We start from the raw sequence: 22,820 nt of genomic DNA on the forward strand, positions 1-22,820 counted from the left end.
ATAAATCCATAACCTGAGTATCTTACAAAACATTGACAACTACAAGAAAAAAAATTGTCTGTTTACTAAGTCCTTGATCATATCTTATATGACCCTACAATGTATGAACTATTTGTTTGCCAAATAAATTAATATATCAAAACTGTACGTAAACCGCAATATCAACTCTTATAAACAGCTGGTATCTATTGAATGTTCCGCGTCACATGTTTAGTCAAATGCACTACACAAGCAGATTAGATGTTTATCACTTTACATGAATTCAACAACAATTTGATACATCTGAAGTCCCTTAAATGCTTCCCTGACTACTGACCAGTGATTTACAATTTCTACGAAGGAACACTACTAATCTCACATGATTTCTAAGTGCAACGAGTAAATGAGCACCAAATGATAGTGGACAATCACGTTCTGCGATAATGACGAAAAATGACAGTAAGAATATCAAAATAATATCATAATCGTGCAAAAGTCATTTGATGTTTAGAAAACTTATAAAAAATAGACACCTAAAACACTTTCCATATTTAAATAAAACCTATTCTGTACTTTAACACAGTCATTTTCATCATCTCGTAATAAGCATTAAAGCAAAAAGCTCACTTTCATTGAAAATGCACAAAGTAATATAATATTGAAACCTAATAAGCGTGAAGTTGGACAAGTGCATCTGTACTAGGCAAGTTTCTTCATTATCATTCAATACTACCAGATGAGTTTCAGCGCTGTAAAGGTATACTAGCTTCAAACTTGAACAGCCAATTAAATGCTTGACACTCTTGATGGATCTGAAAGTACACAAAAGCTATAAATATTAAATCTTTTACTATTTAATTAATTTTTCAATCAATGATATCAGAGCAAATTACAACAATGTCATATAATAGTAATTGTATCATAGTTGGGGACCATTCTTGATACATTGTGTCAGAGTTAAATCGTAACAGAACTCACATGGTAATGAAAGTGCAGTATTATTTAACCACCTACTCTATAGCATCCCATTGATTGCTCATTTTACTGGGGTTTTACTAGTGATGGATAAAAAGGCAACGACAGAAATATCAATCTTCAAGTCCGTCATTGGTTATTTTTCCCCGGGTTCATTGTACAACAGGCAACGTTTTATTGACATGCAAAATAAAAGAACAATCAAAACACATCCGCAATCGTAACACAGGGAGCTACACCCCTCTTTATACAAATCAGATAGCTCTGGTTCGATACCTCTATTTACTAAAAAGCAATAGACAAAGGAAGTTGCTTAGGAAGTTTCAAAGGTATGAGGAGGCTTATATGGATATAGCATGGAAATATGGCGAAAGTCGCCATTATAAAATCCGTAAATATTTCCTCAACTACAAAACTTATAATCACCCTTTAACAATTGTGCATCCATGTTTCTCGCGAAATGCTTTAATTTTTAATTTCGAACTTTTCGACACACAGAATATCCGCTTGAAGATATATAGACAATGCCCAACACAACAACTTTCACTTTAATGCCAACACATTGCTCTACTAGACAATTAGACAGACAGGCTGTGCTGATTCATTCTCTAGAACATATCTTTATTCTGACTAATGTGGGTACCACAGAGACCTATAAGAACTAGTCGTCATGTAATCCGCATGACTGCTGCAGACAAGCTAAGACTCCCAAATTATACAATTATACATTTCTACTATCACAACCCATCCAAATAGAGAAATTGCACAGTAATAGTGTGCCCAGAAATACGAAATGACACAGAAAAACTAATTTTCCAAATAATTTTTCAAGAAATAAGCACAAACAATATTTTACAAATTAAGCACAACAATAATTCAGAAATAAAGCACAAGATAATCACAAAATTAAAGCAAAACAATCTAAACAAATCAAATTAAAATGCAAACAAATATAAAGAATCACCTGTTAACTCTTTGAAGTCCAATCTCCTCTTCTCCAGATATCTTCATACAGCTTATATTTCTTCTCAAGTTCCGCTGTCTGCGCTTATAACATATGTCGTCCAGTTAAATTCCAGCACTTCGCTGATAAACTCTGGTTCTCGCACATACTGCATCAATACTGGCACTTTCTCTACTTCCAGTTCTCTCATGCACATTTTAGTTCAAGAACTATTTGTAGTATACTTAGACAAACTTAAAGTAATTTCTGCAGAAATTCATATGAAACAACACTTAATTCAAGATCTAATATTTCTACTTTTACAAACAATTTGGATTAACTAAAATTGGAAAACCAACAATTTCAACTCAAGACACACAACAGAGTAAGAAATGCTTCTTAGATTTTTATCACTGCAGTTTTGCCTAAAACTAAATAGCAATATAATTCAATACCGCATCCAGACTACACTGGTAAAAGAAAGTATATTATTATCAATAATCTCCAAGCACTGGTAGAAATACAAAATGAAAGCAAGCTACTTCAACACTATTGGAATACATCCTAATAAGCTTAAGACAGTATTAAAAGGCAATCATGTATTATTGATAATATAACAACTGTCATCTAAAATGCCCTGAACAACACTAGACCTTGTTATACACTTCACCATAAAGAGAAAAAGAAAAGAAAAGATAATGAAAAAAAATCAACACTTTTACAAGAACAATACTGTAATCATGTGCTACATGAAAAAATAATATGTTTAAAACAACATTTCTCATATCATTCTTCCTTGCCAAAGATAATTTTCCCACATTCCTTGAGTAACACTTACAAAAATCTGTACTGTCGAACTGTATATTAAAATGAATGCTGACTGAAATTTATGTTTAAAGTGTACATACCCAGTTAGCACAAATCCTCGACCTCGTCAGCTTGTTGTGAAGGTTGTCTTTATGTGTCTACCATGAGAACGACAGTCTTTCATCACGAGTTAACAATTGTAATCCTGATGGACTGCCTTCATAAAAGGTCCAAAATAACAAAGAAATCTTGTTGACATGTGTTCTCTTTTACTATTCACTAATATTTCTTAAGTTGATCAAACCAATCCTAAAGAGCCCTTACCAATTAATTATTTATATCAATTATGATGCAACTTTTGTGAACATTAAACATTGCAGCAAGATGTGACATCAAAGTCCTCAAAAGCTCATGTTTCATAACATTACATAAAACTTGACGTTGAAATCGGATTTTAGCTAACCAAAGTCAAATAAAGTAGATAGTGACATTATTTTGGTGAGAAATATTTCATTTAATGAAAATCACCTACTAAAATATTGTACTATAAAAACAACTTACAGACCTTCCGAGGAGTTCTAAACTTGTGATTCTAGGCATGTTTTCTCTATTAACCATCAATGCCACCTCCCCAAACCGTGTGTCCTGAAAACAAAGACCAAATTATCTTAAATTAATAGCATACAATTCACATGCAACAATAACTACACTAAATGGTTTTTGTTGTCTGGTGGTTTTCAAGTTCACCAACACTGTAAAGTCACTGGCGACTTCCCCTTTAACTGGTATGACGTCATATAGTCGCTCCTACGCTTCAAGTATCACATCAAAACTTATGGAAATTCTGACTCTATGCAGTCTCTACGCATTAAATTTGTAGAACATATACAGATTAAAAAATCCTAAAATTCTTCTGACATATATAAAGGATAAATTTACACAAAGGAAATACTAGCATCAGACTTTATGGCTCAAACCATAAAAGACTACTGGCAATGAAAACATGTAAACATAAAGTTTTGCTGTTTATAAAATTAAACATTAACCCATACAGAAAATACTAAAAGTCACTACTATGAGTTCGAGAGAATGTCCTCCAAATACACATGCCCTCCAAACGAGTGGATGTAACTACAACAACTGGTCAAATCGAAAAACACATGAACGGTTATTCTACAATACATACGGTAAAATCGAAAATATCACATGAACGATGTATACTACATACCATCTGGTAAAATACTGATAAATACAAGAAACGAGTGGTATGTACACACATACTGAACAATATCAAAATAGTCAAATGAACGATGATAGTACTACAATACATACTGTAAATATCGAAAATCTCACATGAACAGTGATATACACATACATACGGGTAAAAATATCTGAAAAATACACAATGAAACATGGTAATACTACATACATACCGTTAATATCTGAAAAATATCACATGAACGAGAATACTACATACATACTGTAAAAATACTAAAATATCCACATGAACGAGGATTACTTACATCATACTGGTAAAATATCTGAAAATAACATGAAAGATGTATTACTACAATACATACTGTTAAATACCTGAAAAAAATCAACATAAATGCTCTTAATAAACACAAATACCATTTTAAATAATCCATTCTTATAAGACACACAAAAATCAAATAAATTGCTCTTTAATTAAACACAAAACATCATGTGTAAATAATCTCACTAATAGTTTAAAAAAGATAATGTAGAAATTTCTTACAAAAAACAAAAAGCGACTTACTATTCCATGTTGACAGTAAGAAAGGCGCAAATCCTAAAAGGTACAGACTTGCCATCATAAAAGATAAACAGAACAAGTGTGGATTTCAACCCAAGATTTATGATTTTACATTACCATAAAATTGTAACAGCTGTACAAAATTAACTTATTTAAATTCAAGCAGTAAAAACTATAACAAATGAAACATGGTAAGAACTGGTATTCAATCTTACATTAAAACTATATACACTACAATGGAACTGAATAAATCAATTTTAATAATCATACTGTCTATTTAATAAAAAAATAAAATGAACTGTCATATATATGCCATAAAATAAAGTAAAATTTAGATTTTTTTAAATTGCTCAGCGACCTCATTTGTGTGAACAAACCAAATGTCAAGTGACACAGAAAACCGACAAGAGAAAGCTGTTACTGAGCCTCTGACATAGTCACTATCCAAAACCATCAATCATCGTGAAACACATATCTCCATATGCTCCCCTAATAAGCTCATCCATACGTAAACCAAAATGCCAATAATCCATACAAAAAATATATCATCTAATATAAACTTGAATATTGCTGAAACAACAGTTTCTATGTTTGATACCATGTTTTTTCTTCGTTCTTAACACAATTTTTCATAATTAAAAACAACAACATACAGGACACATTCTTCTTTCTTCAAATCACACAATTAGTTGCTAACAAAGAAAATCAAATCAATTTGGAACATTATCCTCAATAAAGAAATCATCTTAAAAAGACATGTATAACAAAGAACGGACAACAAAAAACTAGATACTGGTAGTTACCCCCTATGTTTTTCCAGAGCAAACAATCTCCCATCATCTGACACATTGCACATAACATGGCAAATAACATATATTCTAATCAACATTCACTTTTTTACCACATACATTAAACATCTTAAAACTGTGAAACGTAAAACAGAGATACTATTTTTCTACCTCTAAAGCCTATGTGTTCCTCTCAAAATAGAACTACTGAAGAAGTGTTAAGTGCGAATGCAACAATGAACAAAAGTCTAATAATATCCGTTGTAAACACCAAGCCTTCAAGTAAATGCACCATGGCAGATCGCCTAAATTATCCTCATGAATCGAACTAATTTGTACTAGACACCAGAAATATCACAAAAAGATAAAATAAAACAACCTACAAATAATTTCAATGAAAAGGGGAAAGGGTACAAATTTGAGGCCAGTAAGACCCCAAATAAAAACATAGATTCGAATATAAAAGATAGCCGTTACTTAAAAATTTCGCGGAACCCTTTTCTATTTTGGGTGGAGTTTGTACTGGGCAATGAATCCATGAAAAACGTAAAAAACCGGGAACATAACATAACCCCGCATAAAAACCCATAAATTAAATTTTTTATATAAAACTTTACACAAATAGGAAATTAAAAAAAAATAAACTTTACCGTACAATGAATTTTTTTCTTTTAAAAAAGGAAAGAAGATCTTTTTAATACAATTTAGAAAATTTAATAAAAAAAATTCAACAAGGGAAAATAAAAATTACTTAGGAAATTTAAAAATAACAACGTTTTTAAAGCGAAACATTTTTTGATAAATTTTGGTTTTAAATCATTTAGATTTTTTTTAATAATGAAGTAAATGAAGGAAAATAAATTCAGCTTTTTTCGATGCATAATACAAACTTACATCATTTTTAATAGTACATGATACAAGAAAAAAAGGGAAAAAAAGAAAAATTTTTCACCTCAATTTTTTAAGAAATTTTTTGATTTGGGGACTGAAATTTTTTTAATGAAAATTTGGGGATATCCCGCTCAGTTAAAAACGAAGCAGAAAAAAATAAAAGTTAAGCTTTTTCCCCCTTAACACAAAACTCTTTTGAAAGACTAACAATTAATAATCGCAAGACGGGGAAAAAGCACCCTTTTCAGGACATTTAAAACAAAAAAAATTTCAAAAAAATTGCGACTTTGGGTTTTAGATTTTTTACAGTTTTAAACTAAAATGCAAACAAAATATTTTAAATTTTTTAATAAAATAATCACCTTTTTAAATTTTTACGCATCAAAATTTTTTTTTGCTGGTTATTATTTCTGGAAAAACCATATCTTTAAATAAACTTTTTTTTACTTAGAAATATATTTTAAGCAATTTTGAAAAAAAACTTTAAACACTTTTTTATTTTTCATGAAAGACAAGGGCCAAAACACCCATTTGGGGGAAGGGGCCCAGCCTTTTTCTTGGGGAAATATGCGTGATTTTTGGCATACTTTGGAAAAAGGAGTCTCAAAATTAACACAAACTTTTAACAAGTTTCTTTCAAAAAGAGAAAAGCAAAAGCACTGGAAATACTAATAGGCAGTAAAAAACCTTAAAACAACACCATAATTTAATTTTGATCTAAATTATAAATGGAAATTTCAAAAGATTGGGAAAAGTTTGAAAGACAAACTGGGGAAAAAAAAAGCTCTAGGGTTTGGTTGGGGAAGCAGCCTTATTCGGCCTCGTACAAAGAAGATTTTTTGGGCCCTGAAGACAAGCGTTAAAATTTCTGTTTTTTAAGAAGTCAACTGTAATCAAATTCATATAATAATCAAGAAAATAAATATTTTTAAAAACATCTATCGACTCTTTTTTGTCCAGGCTTACTGTAATCCAACAGACTTTCATCATTGTTACAGAACCATTGCATATTACACCTTGTATTATTTTCTGAAGTTTATGTTTTGCTGGAAGGACCAGCCAAAAAGGGGGATTTTATATTTTCCGCCCAATTAAATCAATATAAACGTAAATGCACCCTTAAACGACAGCAACTGTAAACTGGTTTTTTTCATGAGATTAGTTTACGTTAAATATCTCAAACAGACCCTTATTTATTAACATAAAATAAATAAATACCCAAACGCAAATCTTATTTTATTCAGCAACACTTTTCATTTCAAGTAGGATGATGACACAAATATAGGAACATGCTAACAAAGATAAATACACTTTTTGGACATAAAGTGCAAAATTTTAAACAACACAGTGTAGGTTTTTTATTTTTAATGAGCATTCCTTTGTTTGGCTTTGAGTGTCCTTTATTTCATCAAATTCTTTATATCAAGTTTGAGAATTAGAGAAATATTGCCCAAGTATGATATATTACTATATTTTATTAAAACTAACCTCTAATACTATCTTTATAGATTTCTGTTGATAAGACTTGTCTGACACTGGTCTTGGATCTTTTGGGACACCATTACTTCTCATTCCTATACCACTTCCTCTAGACAACCTAACATGACAAATATTAAACATGATGCAAGAGCACTGGATACAAATATTGCAAATACCAATGCTTCACTGTTGCTTAAAGGCAACAATGAAAAATAAATTCAAGAGTGTTATGATATTATGGTTCAGGTTGTTATGCACTTAATTTCTCAACAAGATAAATAACATTCAATGTTTGTGATTTTGAATGTTCAAGATATTGGTATTTATATAATTAGTTATAATATTTTCCATGTGAAAAAGGGGCATAACTCTAAACAACATATTAACAAAATAGTAATGAAGATAAAGTTTTCTGGACTTTCTTTGTCAATGGACTTGGCTGTAAGAATAAAGATTTAAAAAGGTTGATTCACATGCAATATTTTCTAATTTATCATTATGACAATGTTAAAGACATTTGTTTAGGAAACTAAAATTTTAATTCAAATTCATGAATAGACTTCATTCAACCTACCTGCTTTTTTGTGCTTGACCAAACCTAGGAATCTGTATCATAGACTTTCTACTACCAGACATAGATGGTCGACTGTTTGAAATTGATGGGCCGCCCCCTGGTCCTATTGAAGGTCGACCACCAGTGGACATTCAGTTTCCAGACAATGATCTGCCACTTTTAGATGGTCGAGCTGCAAAATACCCCCGGAATAACATTAAAGTTTTCAAAACGTATTAATAATGTACTGAAATGAATGTTCACTCTGAACTTGACTTCATGCATTTTTGTAATAACTCCATAATTTCAACTAATTTATAAAATAAACTGCACCTAATTCTACAACTATTAAAATACATTAATATCAGACATCAGAAATTTTTTTTAAAAAATTTGTTTACACAGAGTTTATTTTAGTTTAATTGTGTAAGAAGCTATTATTTTAAGCTTAATGAAACACTCTTTTAATCTGTTCCTGGAACCAACCAGTACTGAGCAATGAGTGTAAAGTCCCTGAAGCAAAAACATCTTGCCCACACAGCTAAACATCCTATATCTATAGTCTTAACATATGAACCACTCAGCCTTGCCGCTGCATAAAAAAATATAGAAAGATTTTGCTTGTTCCCCCCATAAAAAATACTTTAAACAAAAAGTTACGGGGAAATCCCAAAATTTTTGAATCTTGTTAATAGTGGTTTTTTGGGATCCTTTTTCCCAAAAAGAACTTGAAAATTTAAAAAAACTACTGTTTCCGAACTTTCCCATTTTGATCCCAAAAGGCCCCCAAAAAAACCCAATTTAGAAGAGAACCTTCATGGCTGAAAGAAAGTTTTGTTTAAAAAAAAATACACAGTAGAACCCGTAGAGAAATTTTTCCTTTTGTTTTTTTCTTTAAAACATTTAAAAATTTACAAAATTTTCCCTAAATTTAGAAAAATAAAAAAACGGGCCCAAATTTGGGAAGGTCTAAAGAATCCGGGGCAAAAACCCCCCCAAAAACTAACTTGGGCCCCCCAGTCCATGGCCCCAAAACCCTTTTCACCAACCGCTGCCGAAAATTTAATTTTTATAAATCATACTAAAAAAATTTTTAAAGAGCTTAGTGGTTTTTAAAAAATTTTTTAAAAAATTTGCCAATTCCCCCAAAATAAAAAAGAAAATTACGATTCATTGGAAAACGCAATCCCATTGGGCAAAAAAAAAATTTTAAACCCCAAATCCTTAATTTTTTGTTCCCATTAAAAAAATTTAAAAATTTATCTAAAATAAAATTTGATTTTTAAACAAGAGATCAAAAATAATGAAATTTTAAATTTAAAACTTTAAATGCAAAAAAGGTTTTTGGGAAACCCCCCAAGGGTTTTAACACACCCCCTTTTTTTATTGAACAAGAAAAAACTTTATAGGGGGTTTTTAAAACAAAATTTTTTTTAAAAACAACCCGGGTTTTAGTTTTTTTAAAAACATTTTACGAACATTTCACGTGACCCCCCAACCAAAAAAGGACGGCTGAAAAAAGTAGGGAAAAAAATCCAATTTTGCCCAATCAATTAAACAGCATTTATTTTAGGGTTGTTTGAAGAAATAAAAATTCCAAATGTGAATTTTAAACGCTTTATAAGAAACCCCTTTTTTTATTTAATTCATAATTTCACACTGACAAATTCCCCCATCCAAACCCAGACATATGTAATTTAACAAAAACCAAAAGTTTGGGTAAAAAATTTTTAAAAAAATACTAAGAAAGGGGTAAACCCCGGCACAGGGACAACCGGGGGAAAAAAATAGGGCCACTTTATTTAAAAAAAACCCCTTTTCTCCCTCGTAATTTTTTTTCAAATTAATGTTCAAAAACAAAACAAAAATTTTCCCCTTAAAAAAAATACTATTTGGAAAAATGTAAATTAAGGGGAAGGATGGGGAAATCTCCCGTTTCGAGGGCTCATCAGCAAGGCGGGAATAATTTCCTGGGGCATTGTGAAAACAAATTTTCCCGACTCCAGATAATTAAAAAAAAACTTTTATCACTTTTTCAAGGTTTTTTTAAAAGCTTCCAAATGGAAAACCAAACCCCTAGTCTCTTTGGCCCCTTTCCCGTTTATTCCCTAATCTATCAGCAAACCCGGGGGCATTCATTGCTAAAAACCCCCCCCAGTAGGCAAAAAAAGTAGAACAATTTCTACCTTTAAAAATAGACTAAAAGATGTTTTTTAAAGGAAGAATAGGGGTCAAAATTTACTTGACTTTAAATATATAATATTAAACCAAGGTACATTTAAAAAAAACCACTCACAAAACCGTCCCGTAGCAAAATTTTATACCCCGGGAAAATTCGGTTTTAAACCTTTTCACCCGGGCTTTCCCCATTTTCCTTTCTACACCATTTTTTAAATCTCTATAGACTACATGTGTATTTAAAAACCCAAGGGGGGTCAGGTTTAAACACAAAGTGTCCCCCCTTCCTTTATGTGCCCCTTTCATGTTGGGGCCAATTTTTTTGGGGGACAGAAAAAGGCAGACAGTGCAAAAACTAGACTTGGTAAATGGAAACATTCCCGTAAAGTTTTTTATAAAATTCACCCAGTTAGTTTTTATGAGGAGTAGTTTGGACAAGTTTTTTTCGTATCTTTTCAAAAACATAGAAAAAAAACCTTTTTTTTTCAAGGGGGCCCTAACCCCGGGGCCCCAAAAAATTTAAAGGAAAAAAACCCCTTGGCCCAAAATGCGGCCCCAAAAGGGCCCGGGGGCTACAGTTTTAATTTCCGTTAAAAGTTTCATTGAAATTGGGAAAAAAGGGGGTTAAAAAAAAGGTAGTTTTGGACAAACTTTTAAAAAATTAAAAAAATTTAAAAGGGGCCCCCTAAAAACTTTTTGACAAAAATATTGAACCGGAAAAAATGAACAATAATGCAAAAGCTAGGGAAAAATTTGGGGAAATGATTTATTTCCCCGTAAAATTTGAAAATGGTTGGCCAAAAACCCAGTAAATTTTTATGGGGAAAATGTCCCCGGGGCAGGAACTTTTGGTTTTTTGGCAACCACAGAAAAAGAAACCTTTTTTATCAAAGGGCCCTAACCGGCCCCAAAAATCATTAAAACCCGGAAAACCCCGCTTGGGAATAAAGGGGGGCAAGGAAATTAAACTACAGATCAATCCCCAGGGAAATTTATTTTGAAATTTGCCAAAATTAAATGGTATAAGAGAAGTAGTCCGGGCAAAATTTAAATTTAAAAAAAAAATTAAAAAGGGGCCCAAAAATCTGGGCAAAAACAATTAGAAAACCAGAAAATGCGGGCAAATTTGCCCCAACTGACTTGGTTTTAAAAAGGCCCGGGTTGTTTCCTGGGAAAGTTTTTGGGAGTAGGGGCTGGGACAAGTTTTTTTTGAAGGAAAGACGGACAAAACCCAAGGGCGACCGGAAAGGTAGTAAACCCTAAAATGTCGCCAAATACTTCCGGGGGAAGGCGACACAAAAAAGGCCCAAAAAAAAAACCCAAAAAAAGAAAAACCAAAGAATTCCTTTACCTAATTTAATGAAAATTTTTTTTTTGTCAATTCCCCTTTTCGGGGGGTAAATTTTTGGGCGGGGGTCATTTTCAATTAAATTTTAATATAAAAAGGCGGGAAAATTCCCGGGGTAACCAGGTACGTATATTAACGGTATCCCGGCCAACCCCGGTTTTCCCAGCCGAGGGTTGCTGTCGTGGTCGGTTTGTGCGCCCCTTTCTGCACATGCCCACCTAAAAAAATTTTAAGTTTTGATGGGGGGACGGGAGGGAAAATTTTTTTTGATGAAAAATTTTAAATTTAAGGGGTTAATATTTCGAGCCCTTGGCAAAAAAAAAATTTCTTTAAAAAATTTACAGGGGAAAATCTTAAAATGTTTTTATTTATTACCTTTGTTTTTACTGGGTTAACGGGTTTCCCAAAAAGGGGGTAAAATCGGGGTGTGGAAAAATTTTCTAGTCTGTTTTTGGGAAAGGGGATCCACAAAAATTGGGGGCAAAATTTTGTTTAGGAAAACCCGGGTTTTTTAACATGTTAAAGAATGAAGTTTATCTTTTCTATTTGTTTAAAATTTTAATAAAAAAATTGATTAAAATAATTTTCAAACCTTTCCCCCGAAAAGAGCCCCTTAAAAAAAAATGGTTCGTTTTTTCCAGGTACGATAATTTTTTGGGAAAAAACCAAACATATTTTTTTTATTAAAGTATTGTGAAAAAAAAAGGGACAAAATTTTTAAACCGGGCATAATTGATTTTTTGTCAGGTACGTATATTTTAAAAATAAAACGTACCCCGGGTTTCTGCCCAATTTTAGTAAAAATTTTTTTTAATCAGGGGTTAATATGTTCATCTATTTAAACAGCAGGTTGTTGGCCAAAAAAGGTCGGGGAAATTTTATTTTTTCCCCCGCAAAAATTTTCAAAATTTTCCTTCCAAAATTTTTAAAAGCACACCAATAAAAACCCAAATCTAGACCGAAAATGAGGGGGCCCCTTTAAAAGGTTCCCTTTTCCCTTAAAAATTACTTTTAAAAAATATTCTAAACCCCCATTTTTTTGCAAAAATTTAAATTTTTGGTTTTTTTAAAAAATAGGGTTTAAACCCTGTTTTCTCTGCAGAAATTTTTTTTACCATGTTCCACCCGTTTTAAACAAATTTCCGCCAATTTTTTTCGGGTCTCCCTTTATTAAAGGGCCAAAACGGGTTTATGAAAAGAAGCTATCCATTATGTTGGGTTTCCCCAAAATTAAAAACGCTGCGCATTTTTGCACCCCGGAAAAACTGGGGGCCAAAAAAAATCGGGTAGTTCGTTTTTAAAAAAATTTGTTAAAAAATAAAAAAAAAAAAAAAGGGGGCCCTTTAAAAAGTTAAAAATATGGGTTAAAAAATTTGCGTTCCGGGAAAAATGGGAAGGGTGATTTTGGGGCAGTGTGCCTTTACGGGAAACTTTTTTCCGCATTTTTTAAATAAAACGCAAAAAGAAAAATTTAAAAAATAAAAAAAAATTAAAACACAGTTTTTTAAGCCTTTTTTTTAAATAATTTTTTCCCCAAAATTTTCGGGCAAAAAAAGACGAAACCCCAAAAATACTTGTTACTACATTTTATATAAAAATTTCCCTTTCGTGTTTTCCGGGCGCGATTTTGGCTGGGGAGTAAAAAAGTTTTTGCGTTTTTGTTTGTACCTACTCGGTTACATATTCCGGAAATTAGTGTTTAGGCTTGTAAATAATTACACGGTTAAAAAGAATCAAAATTCTCAGTTTCTTTGAAGACTAGGTTATTTTTGCTAAATTTCGGACCCATTAAATTACGAAAAAAATCTTTATATTTGGGGTTCGACAGAAGGGGCAAATCATTATTTTTACTGGAAGTTTTGACATAATCGGCCGGAAGACCAAAAAAAAAAAAACTCTGTGTTTAACTCGTCGTAATTTTTTCATAGCTAAAACGCACTGATTTATAAAAAATATATAGTTTTTAAAAAATCTAGATCTTTTCAGCTTTCTAGAATATGTTACTTTTAAAAAATTTGGGAACAGAAAAATAACATGTTGACGGTTAATTTAAAATTAACCAAGTGTAAATATCCACGATATTAATTCGTCGATAAAACTCAATAAAAGTCGGCAAGTACCTGGATGGATTATCGTGCGACGACAGCATAATTTACCGTTTATTGGGATTTTACTGTATAGGAAGTTGGCGGATTACCCGGTTAATGATACGTCCTGCCCCCAAGAATAAAGACCCAATGGTCGCAACTTTTCGGATAAAATTAATCGTTCCAGTAAATTCCGAGTGAAAACAGAAGCGGTGCATATAAATGCCGAATGACACCTTTTTTAAAACAGAAAATTAAAAATTGACTTTCCCCTTTTCATAGGCTTTGCCTAAAAATTCCATTTATTATTTTTACCTTCCCCAGGTCCGAGCACTCCCTGCCTGTGACTATAATTTGTATACAACTTTGGCAGATTGAAATTGTTTGCAATAAAAAATAAAATTTTATATTTGTGATGTTTCAATTGTGTTTTTTTGTTTTTTTAATTTGAAAAACTTTTTTGGCATAAAACTTATATCGAAATTACTTTATGGCTTTCGTTTAAATTACAATAAGTACATATCTTGGTCACGAACTCATTTTGTTGCACGAATCCGGGAATAAAATTATTGGTAACATTTAAAAGCGAATCCTCCGGACTCCTATGCCAATGAAGGATCATGTTGGAATATTACATAGAAAAAAAAGGATGTTAGATTTTTTAATACCTAACAATTAGTCTTTCAACCCAAGATATCAAACGTGATGTCACTTAAAAAAAACAAAAATAACAAATAATGGTTTTGAAACTTACCGGCTTTCTACACCCTTTGATTTTCTAAATACTTTACCCGGTTCAGCTGTACGACGATTAGTTTTAATCGAGACGAATTAAGTTACAACTAGAAACGTGCGGTGATTTGTAAAATAGCAATCGTCATTCTTTTTTTTTTCAATTGTATTTGCCGATGGGTTATTGACAATGGTGGGTGGGGGTGGTTTTGGTTAAAAGGGATTTTGGAAAAAAAATTATAATGATTTTCAAAGAAAGTTTTGTTTTGTTGAAATGGAAAGATGGAAAGATGATGATGGGTGGGTCCCGGCATTATCTAACATTAAATATTTTATTGGGGATCATTTTTATTTAATCTTTTGTACATCCATTCCCATCAAAAAATACAAATTTAAAGAGCTTTTTTGGGGTTAAGGTCAGTTTACATATTATATTATAAAAAGTTTTCTAAAATAAGGCTGGGTTTTCGGCCCAATCAAAAAAACGCAAAAGCCTTTGGGTTTAAAAAACCCATTTTCCAAAAAAAAGATTTGGATTTTCAGGGTTTTGTTTTTTAAATTTTTTTGTTATAGCCCCAAAGAGGTTTTTTTTGCCGGGCTTCTTTTTTATGCATTTTACCAAACATATTATTGAACATTAGATTTGATATGAACATTTAACATAAAATTTTTTCCCTTAGAAAAGGCAATGAGGGAAAAGGTTTGTTAATTACTATTAAATTCTTACCTTTTATATAAGTTACAAGTGACATAATTAGTCATTTACAAAAAAGGAAAAAAATCTATCAAATGATAGTAAAATTCTGTTTGCTATAAAATTATTTCAAGGGTTGGCATTTACCAAAGTTCTTCATTTTCTGAATAGTTTGATCAATGTCAGTTAATTATAATACTCCTGGATATTTGCCTTCTTTTTATCTACATGTATAGGATTTTCTTCCCAGACGAATCTCTTCGGGTTCTGAGCATTTAAACTCTTTGTGTATTAAATGCAACTGTTGGTTTTTTTAAAAAATACCTTAAAAGCACATCAGCAAGTAGGCACAAAAAAGACTATCATGTGTATAAAATTAACATACATGCAGAATTATATTTATTGAATATTAGAATTAAATACATCTTTATAATAATAATAATAATAATAATAATAATAATAATAATAATAATAATGATGATGATGATGATGATGATGATGATGATGATGATGATGATGATGATGATGATGATGATGAGGAGGAGGAGGAGGAGGAGGAGGAGGAGGAGGATAATAATAACATTTTTATTAATGATAAATGCGACGAAGCCAGGGTTTCTACATTTCATTTCCGTAGAAGCTTCGTCACCAAATGTCCTGGTGCATTTCGTCAACATTTTGAAATTCGAACATTTTTAGGTGATTGTGGCCTTATAATGGAATATTTTACATATAATTTGAAGATTAATATTGATATGTATCGTACATGCTTCTACAAATTTGACAGTGTTTTTTTTTTCTTCTTTATATAACTATTACCCTAAAACGGTACTGTTCCCAATAGAAAATAGACATTAAAATTCCCAATTTCCAATGTTTCAATTCCCAAAATGGCTGTTCAAAATTCCAACAACAAGTGCTTTCTCTGAAATCATTTAAATCCAACATATTCATATAAATCACCACTCAATAGTTCTACCTGGACTGTGGAAGCTGTTAGCTGTCTTTATTAATGATGACTATAAATCTTATTTGTAGCTGAAAAAATGCATAAAAAAATCCAATTTAAGTCAAAATAACGCATCTTTTTCCCAATAAGTCTGGTACCGGCACCATTTCCAAAGTAGAGAAAAAAAAATCGCAGAATGCTAATTAATAGTACCTTAATTATTAGATGCATATTATTACAAACAGAAAACATAATCTATCCATTACGTATTAGTAGTACATTTGTATGTTATATGATGCTTGGTTATTTTATTTTCTTTGTACATTTTCCTGTTTATTATTTACAATATTATTACGCCCCTCAAAATTTTTTTTAAAAAACCTTTTATAATACCCTTTGTTTATGGTTTTTTTAAAAATAAAATTAATTAAAACATCAGGTAAAAACATTTTTTTCAACCAACTCCAAAAAATTTTCCTTTAAAATTTGGCTTTTGGAATTTTTAGTGGTTTAATTAAAATTTTAAAGATAACTAATGAAATTACGGCCAAAAATAAAAATGTTTAAAACTTTTAAAAACCCCAAAAAAAAAATTTCACACCAAAAAGTTATATTATTTTCATAATATTCTTAAAAGGGCTAGAACACCCGGCCCGTTGGGGGTAAAATTTTTCGATCTTAAATTTTTTAAAAAATTTCTCTCAACAAAAATTTTTAGTTTTTTATCCAATTTTTATATTTAAAAAAATATAAAATTACCAAAATTGGACCCAAAATTTTCCTCTCCTTTTTTAAAAAAACAAAAATTTTCTTTTTTATAAAATTTTTTAATTTTTTACCCGTTATTTGGACTTTTTTTAAATTAAGCCAAGATTTATTTTTTGAGAAGATAAATGGCCCCCCGGCCATAATAAGAAAAGGATATCAAAAATTTTCGGAAAAAACAAAATTTTTAAAGGCCACAAATTTGGAAGTGCCCGGAAAATCGGTTTTGTTAGGATTTAAATTTATATTTGTCCAAAAAAACAAAAAAGGGCAAAAATTCTGTTAAAATTAAACCCCAAAATTTTTACCCGAATTTTTGGTTTTTGGTTTTAAACCTTTTTTGTTAAACATTTAAGTAAAATTGTTTAGGAAATGGGAAGTAAATTTAAATAGAAATTTTTACTGAAGTTTTTAAAGATAAGCCAGGATGTAATCTTACAAGGAAAAGTTCTTGAAAGTTTAGTTTTAAATTTTCCTTTTTAAATGTAATTTTAACAAAAAAGGGTTTACCCCCTTTTTTTTGCCAAAAGCAAAACCCCCCTCTCCCAAACAAAAATTTAAAAACGGGTTTTTGGTTTTTTTTTTTTTGGAAAACCTGTTAAAAACTTAAAAATTTCCTTATTTTTGCTTTTTATTCCTCTTTAAAAGGGAAACTCAAGTGAAAAACAAAAGGGGAAAAAAATTTTAATGAGAAAAAACAGTATTGGTTTCCAAAAATTTTGGGGAAAAAGGGCTTTTAAAAATTTTTAGTTGTCTGTAAATATATTGAAATATTATACCAGATATACAATAGAAAAAAAACAGAATCCCGAAAGAAGGTCCGAAACGGCAAAATTAAAAATAAATTGTATCATTTTGTGCCTGTTCATGGAAGGTACCTATAAGTGAAAACAACCTTCCACACATCCTATAGCACTGGCTTAATGACCATTCAACACTTAAACATGAAATTGGTGAAAAAGTGACGTTAGATTTCATCCGCAGATGTGTTCATACTTGTGGTTATTATTATGGAACCTTCATCGTGACACGTTTGTGCCATTCCACGAAAAGCGTCAAAATCTACTTGTAGACTAGCAAGCTGCGTTTTTTCCAGGAACAAAACATACAACAAGCTATTCAGTAGTTTTCTTAGGTAATTAATTGCCACTTAATAATCACAAAACAATAAAAAATGCAAGTAAAAAAAACTGCTATCACATAGCCTTCTTATCTATACCGTTCTAGATGTTTTGATTTCTGAGTGTTATTTCAAATTTTATTGATAATCATTAATGTTATAAATCCAGGCGCAGGTTGGGAAATTTCAATAAAGGTAAATATATATTTCAGAGGGGGTAAGGTTTTTTTTTTCTTATTTGACAGAGGGGGTCATTAGTAAAAAAAATGCATGATTTTCACTAGTGCTTGTTTTGCGTGATTTTGACTTTAAAAATCACGTAAAGTTATATCAAATTTAGGAGGAGTTCGATATACTAGCCGGAGGGCATGGGCCCTGTATCACCTACCCCAACTTCTGAATTTGCGCGTAAAATAGTACGTTATTCATTATTTAATAAATAATCTATAAATTTATATTACTATATTACTGTAAATATTGTTTTTGAAAATCATAGATGTCATCCAGATTCTTTTCAGATAGTATATATCCATCTTACCAGACATTTAAAATCTACTTATACTAATCATATTCCATTTGATCATCTGAACCATGCATTATTCGTGCACAGCATTTGTGCCTGTATTCTAGATTAATATCGTCATAGACAATAAAGGTCAAATACCATGCTTTACTTTACAAAATAAATTTCCTTGAAAATAAGATTCCATGCATGAACTTGAAATTCTATACGTATATACTGTCTAATAGCACGATAAACTGTACAAACAACAATTAAACAAGTCAACGTAGGCATGGCTTTTACATACTGCACCAGAAATATTTTATTTAGGGCATTGGTGAGAAAAAAATCGAAGCATTTTTACAATGGCTTTTTTCCTAGAAGGATTTTTTTCCTATGACTAGAATAAATAAAAAAGACAGTGCCCACTCAATCGGCATGCCAGAGGCCGGAGATTCTCCAAGACGGGTATGTATGACTGGAAATGAAGTAACAAAAATACATGTAATTCGAAAATAAAATTTCAAAACAGATGTACAAAATGATAGTATTGAAATTTTAAACAATATACCTATAGAATCATTAAATATTAAAAGTGGTCTGGAACACGCACACGCACGCGCGCGCGCACACACACTCCAGTTGCATTATAAGCTTTCTACTGAAACAAGACACGCTAAAAGTTATGTATAAACTCTTTGTTAGTCTATGTTTTTAAAAAACGGGGACACGGATAGTGCAAAGATAAAAACCCAATTAATAATAATATTCTCTATATAGCTACTATGCATGTATCATTGGTATCCCAACTTCTCTGAATTAGCAAAACATTCCCATTATTTTGTAGATAAACAGAACAAAATATATTACAAACAAATCATATCATACACAAAGTATATATATATAGTGAGGGAAAGGTACGTACTTGTTTATGCACTGTTTTAAACATTTTTTTGTAGGGAACCTTATTTTAGCAGAAATCAAAGATAATTAAAGATATAAGAGCTTGTTTTACAAAGATAAGGATAAGTTCTCACAAATTACAAACAAAGATAAGTAGACATATGTGAGGTGTGCAATTCCAATGAAGTTGAAGATGAGCTTCACTTTGTAACTTCTTTGGAACGCTTTTACTAGTCAATGCAGCTTTTTATATAATGAAATAAAAGATAGAACTTAGAAAAAAAATGTCTTAGAGAAGCAACTTTATTTGGAAAATGAGCAATGAAGATGAAATTATCATAAAACAATTTGCAGATTTTATTATCACTTGTTATAAACTCGGAAACAATTCTGAGAAAAAATGAATTAATGTAACTCAGTATTCGTGTTTTTGAGATACATGAGTATTGTACTGTCCAGTTCTTCTTGAGTCTAAGTTATTACCACCTACTGCATGTATATTTTGACTTGTTTGAGAATGTTTTTCTACAGTAGAACAGGTATATATAATATACGTACCTGAGTAGAACCACGTACAGCATAGGTGAAGACCTTTAAAGAGTAAGTATTCTGCCCACTTTCTCGAAGATTTTTGAACAATCAATAAATAAACAACTAGTTTCATACTTTGACAACATTTTTCATAATTTTCTGGCAGCTTTTAGATCTAAATTTGGATGTCAAACTACTCTTTTACGGCCAATAGAAGACTGGAAAAATGCCTTGGATAGACATGAGTATGTAGCAGCAATACTCATGGATCTGTCAAAGGCATTTGACTGTTTCCCACATGACTTGATCGTATTGAAACTTAAGGCCTATGGCTTATCTGACACAGCCGCAGAACTTATGCACAACTACCTGTCAAAAAGAAAACAAAGGGTTAAGCTTGGTAAAGCATGTAGTGACTGGATGTCAATAAGTAAGGGAGTTCCCCAGGGATCCATTCTAGGGCCTCTTATTTTTAACATCTTTATTAACGACATCTTTTACTTTATTAAATTAGCCACTGTGTACAATTATGCTGATGACAACACATTATCTTACTGTGATACCAATATTGACTCTTTACAATCTATACTGGAAAATGAAAGTTTATCTATGATAAAATGGTTTGATAATAATTTAGTGCAAGCCAATCCGGACAAATTTCAGGCAATTTGTATTGGAAAACAAACAACTAGTAAATTAACCTCTTTTTGTCTTAATAGTACAGAAATTGTCTGTGAAAAAAGCGTGAAACTTCTTGGTGTTGAAATAGACTCTTTACTAAATTTTGACTTACATGTATCTAACATTTGCAAAAAGGCTGCAAAACAAATCAACATTCTTGCTAGACTGAGTAAATTCTTAAATCAAAATACTAGATTGTTAATCTACAAATCCTTTGTTTGTTCAAATTTTAACTATTGTCCTTTAGTTTGGCATTTTTGTAGTAAACAAAATACTGAAAAACTTGAAAAGTTACAACATAGATCATTGAAGATAGTTTTTGGGGATTACAGCTCATCATATGAATTTCTATTAAGTAAAGCTAATATGCCAACTTTACATATCAGTAGATTAAGACAATTAGCTATTGAAGTTTTTAAATGTTTGCAAAATATATCACCAAAATATGTTCAAGAACTAATTAAAGTAAAATCCTCTTATTACTCTTTTAGAAATAACAACACACTTGAAGTTCCTAGAGTAAATACAGAGACTTATGGTAAGAAAAGCTTTCGCTATGAGGCCACCCAGGTCTGGAATAGCCTCCCGAATGAACTAAGAACAGAAACTGATTACGGTGAATTTCGGAGGCTTATCCAAACCTGGAGTGGCTTCATATGCAAATGTTCTATGTGTGCCTGACTGTTATGTTTTTTTTGTTGAGTTTTGAAATGTGGATCAAGTGAATCTGCATGCTTCTTTTGTTTCTTCTTTTGTTTTTCCTGTATTTCTGTCTGCCATAGAGTAATACTATATAAGACCTGTTTTTATCATGTAATGCTTTTCATGTGCTTCTTGTGTGTATATTTGTATAGTCATTTGTCAGTGCATGTTAGTGTTTGTATATGTGACAGCTGCTGATCAGCTTTTCATATATCCCATAAAGGGGACAATAGCTTTTTTAAGTCTATTTTTACCTTTTTATTACTACTTTTATTTTTTTGGTTCTAATTATTTAAGTAATTAACTTAGACCATGAATTTATCTAGGCCAACTCAGATCAGCAACTGTTACACAAACATTTCAAACATTTCAACATTTTAAGTTTTATTATTATGATACTTGTACATGTTTTAGTTACACCCATATTTTCATGACTGAGTACATATCAGATGCTGCTACTGATATGTGCTCAAGCATCATACTGGAAATTAGGTCAACTTTATTTAAATAAAATAAAATTGAATCATTTACTTTAATTTATTTTAAAAATTTAAATTTTTAAAAAAATTCTAATCCTTTTTTCTGATTTTAGGGTTGTGTACATAAATAGAATTCTTGTATGATGTAATTTTATGTGATGTTTGATTGTAATGTATATTTGCTTTTAATCATTTAATGCTTTCTTACCCATATTTATATGTGCTGAAAAATCTTAACTGTTTTACAGAGTCTTTCATAAATGTACATTGATCTTCTTAACACTTTTATATATTTTCTTTTATACAGATTGTTTGCTTGAATTGTTATAGGATAATAAGTTATGTCGGAAAATAGCTTATATAGCTAGATAGATAGATACTTTTATTTCCTCCAATATTTGAAGAGCTGAACAAACAATAACAGCAATTACATACAATGTACATAAGGTAACAATACAAATATTCATGACATCTAAATATATGAAAAGAATTTATATAGCATACTTGTGAGTGACTGTAAAGCTTTTTAGAGTGCGAGTTCTAGACGAAACGAAACTCTAGAAACTTCTCTCTGGTAAATGAATAATATATAGTACACTTAAAATAAGATACAATACAGTTTTTGTGTATTAAAGTATCATTATATATTTAATATATGATGTAACATTTTAATATTACCCTGGCATGTTTGGTAATAACATGGAGCTAAATATAGCTATAAATGTGTATATATATATCTGTGGTAATAAGTTATTCTATTTATCATCGGTAAAATGTTAAGAATATTGTTCCCGTAAAAAATGCAGGATTTCAATCACGTACAATTATATTTTAGACTTATTATTTTTACTTATCATTAACTTTTGGGACAATTAAATGTTATTCTAAGAGTTTTGATGAAAAGTTTAGTATACAATTAGAAAGATTTTGAAAAATAAAGAGTAATAAAATTGAAAA

At 30.8% G+C, this 22,820-nt stretch overlaps 1 protein-coding gene across 1 annotated transcript; it reads right to left on the reverse strand.

The window, feature by feature from the left end:
- Nucleotides 1–722: 722 nt before the first annotated feature.
- Nucleotides 723–8,382, reverse strand: LOC132760611 (uncharacterized). The gene is made up of 5 exons (XM_060752621.1): nucleotides 8,214–8,382; nucleotides 7,649–7,757; nucleotides 4,228–4,245; nucleotides 3,266–3,349; nucleotides 723–791 (listed from the first exon to the last, which is right to left on the reverse strand). The coding sequence occupies exons 1-5, from the start codon at nucleotides 8,342–8,344 to the stop codon at nucleotides 723–725; spliced, it is 411 nt and encodes a 136-aa protein (XP_060608604.1). The 5' UTR covers nucleotides 8,345–8,382.
- Between the last annotated feature and the right edge of the window lie 14,438 nt (nucleotides 8,383–22,820).

This window comes from Ruditapes philippinarum, unplaced genomic scaffold (assembly GCF_026571515.1).
Source record: "Ruditapes philippinarum isolate M1 unplaced genomic scaffold, ASM2657151v2 ctg1345_1_1_1_1, whole genome shotgun sequence".
Lineage (NCBI taxonomy): Eukaryota > Metazoa > Mollusca > Bivalvia > Venerida > Veneridae > Ruditapes > Ruditapes philippinarum.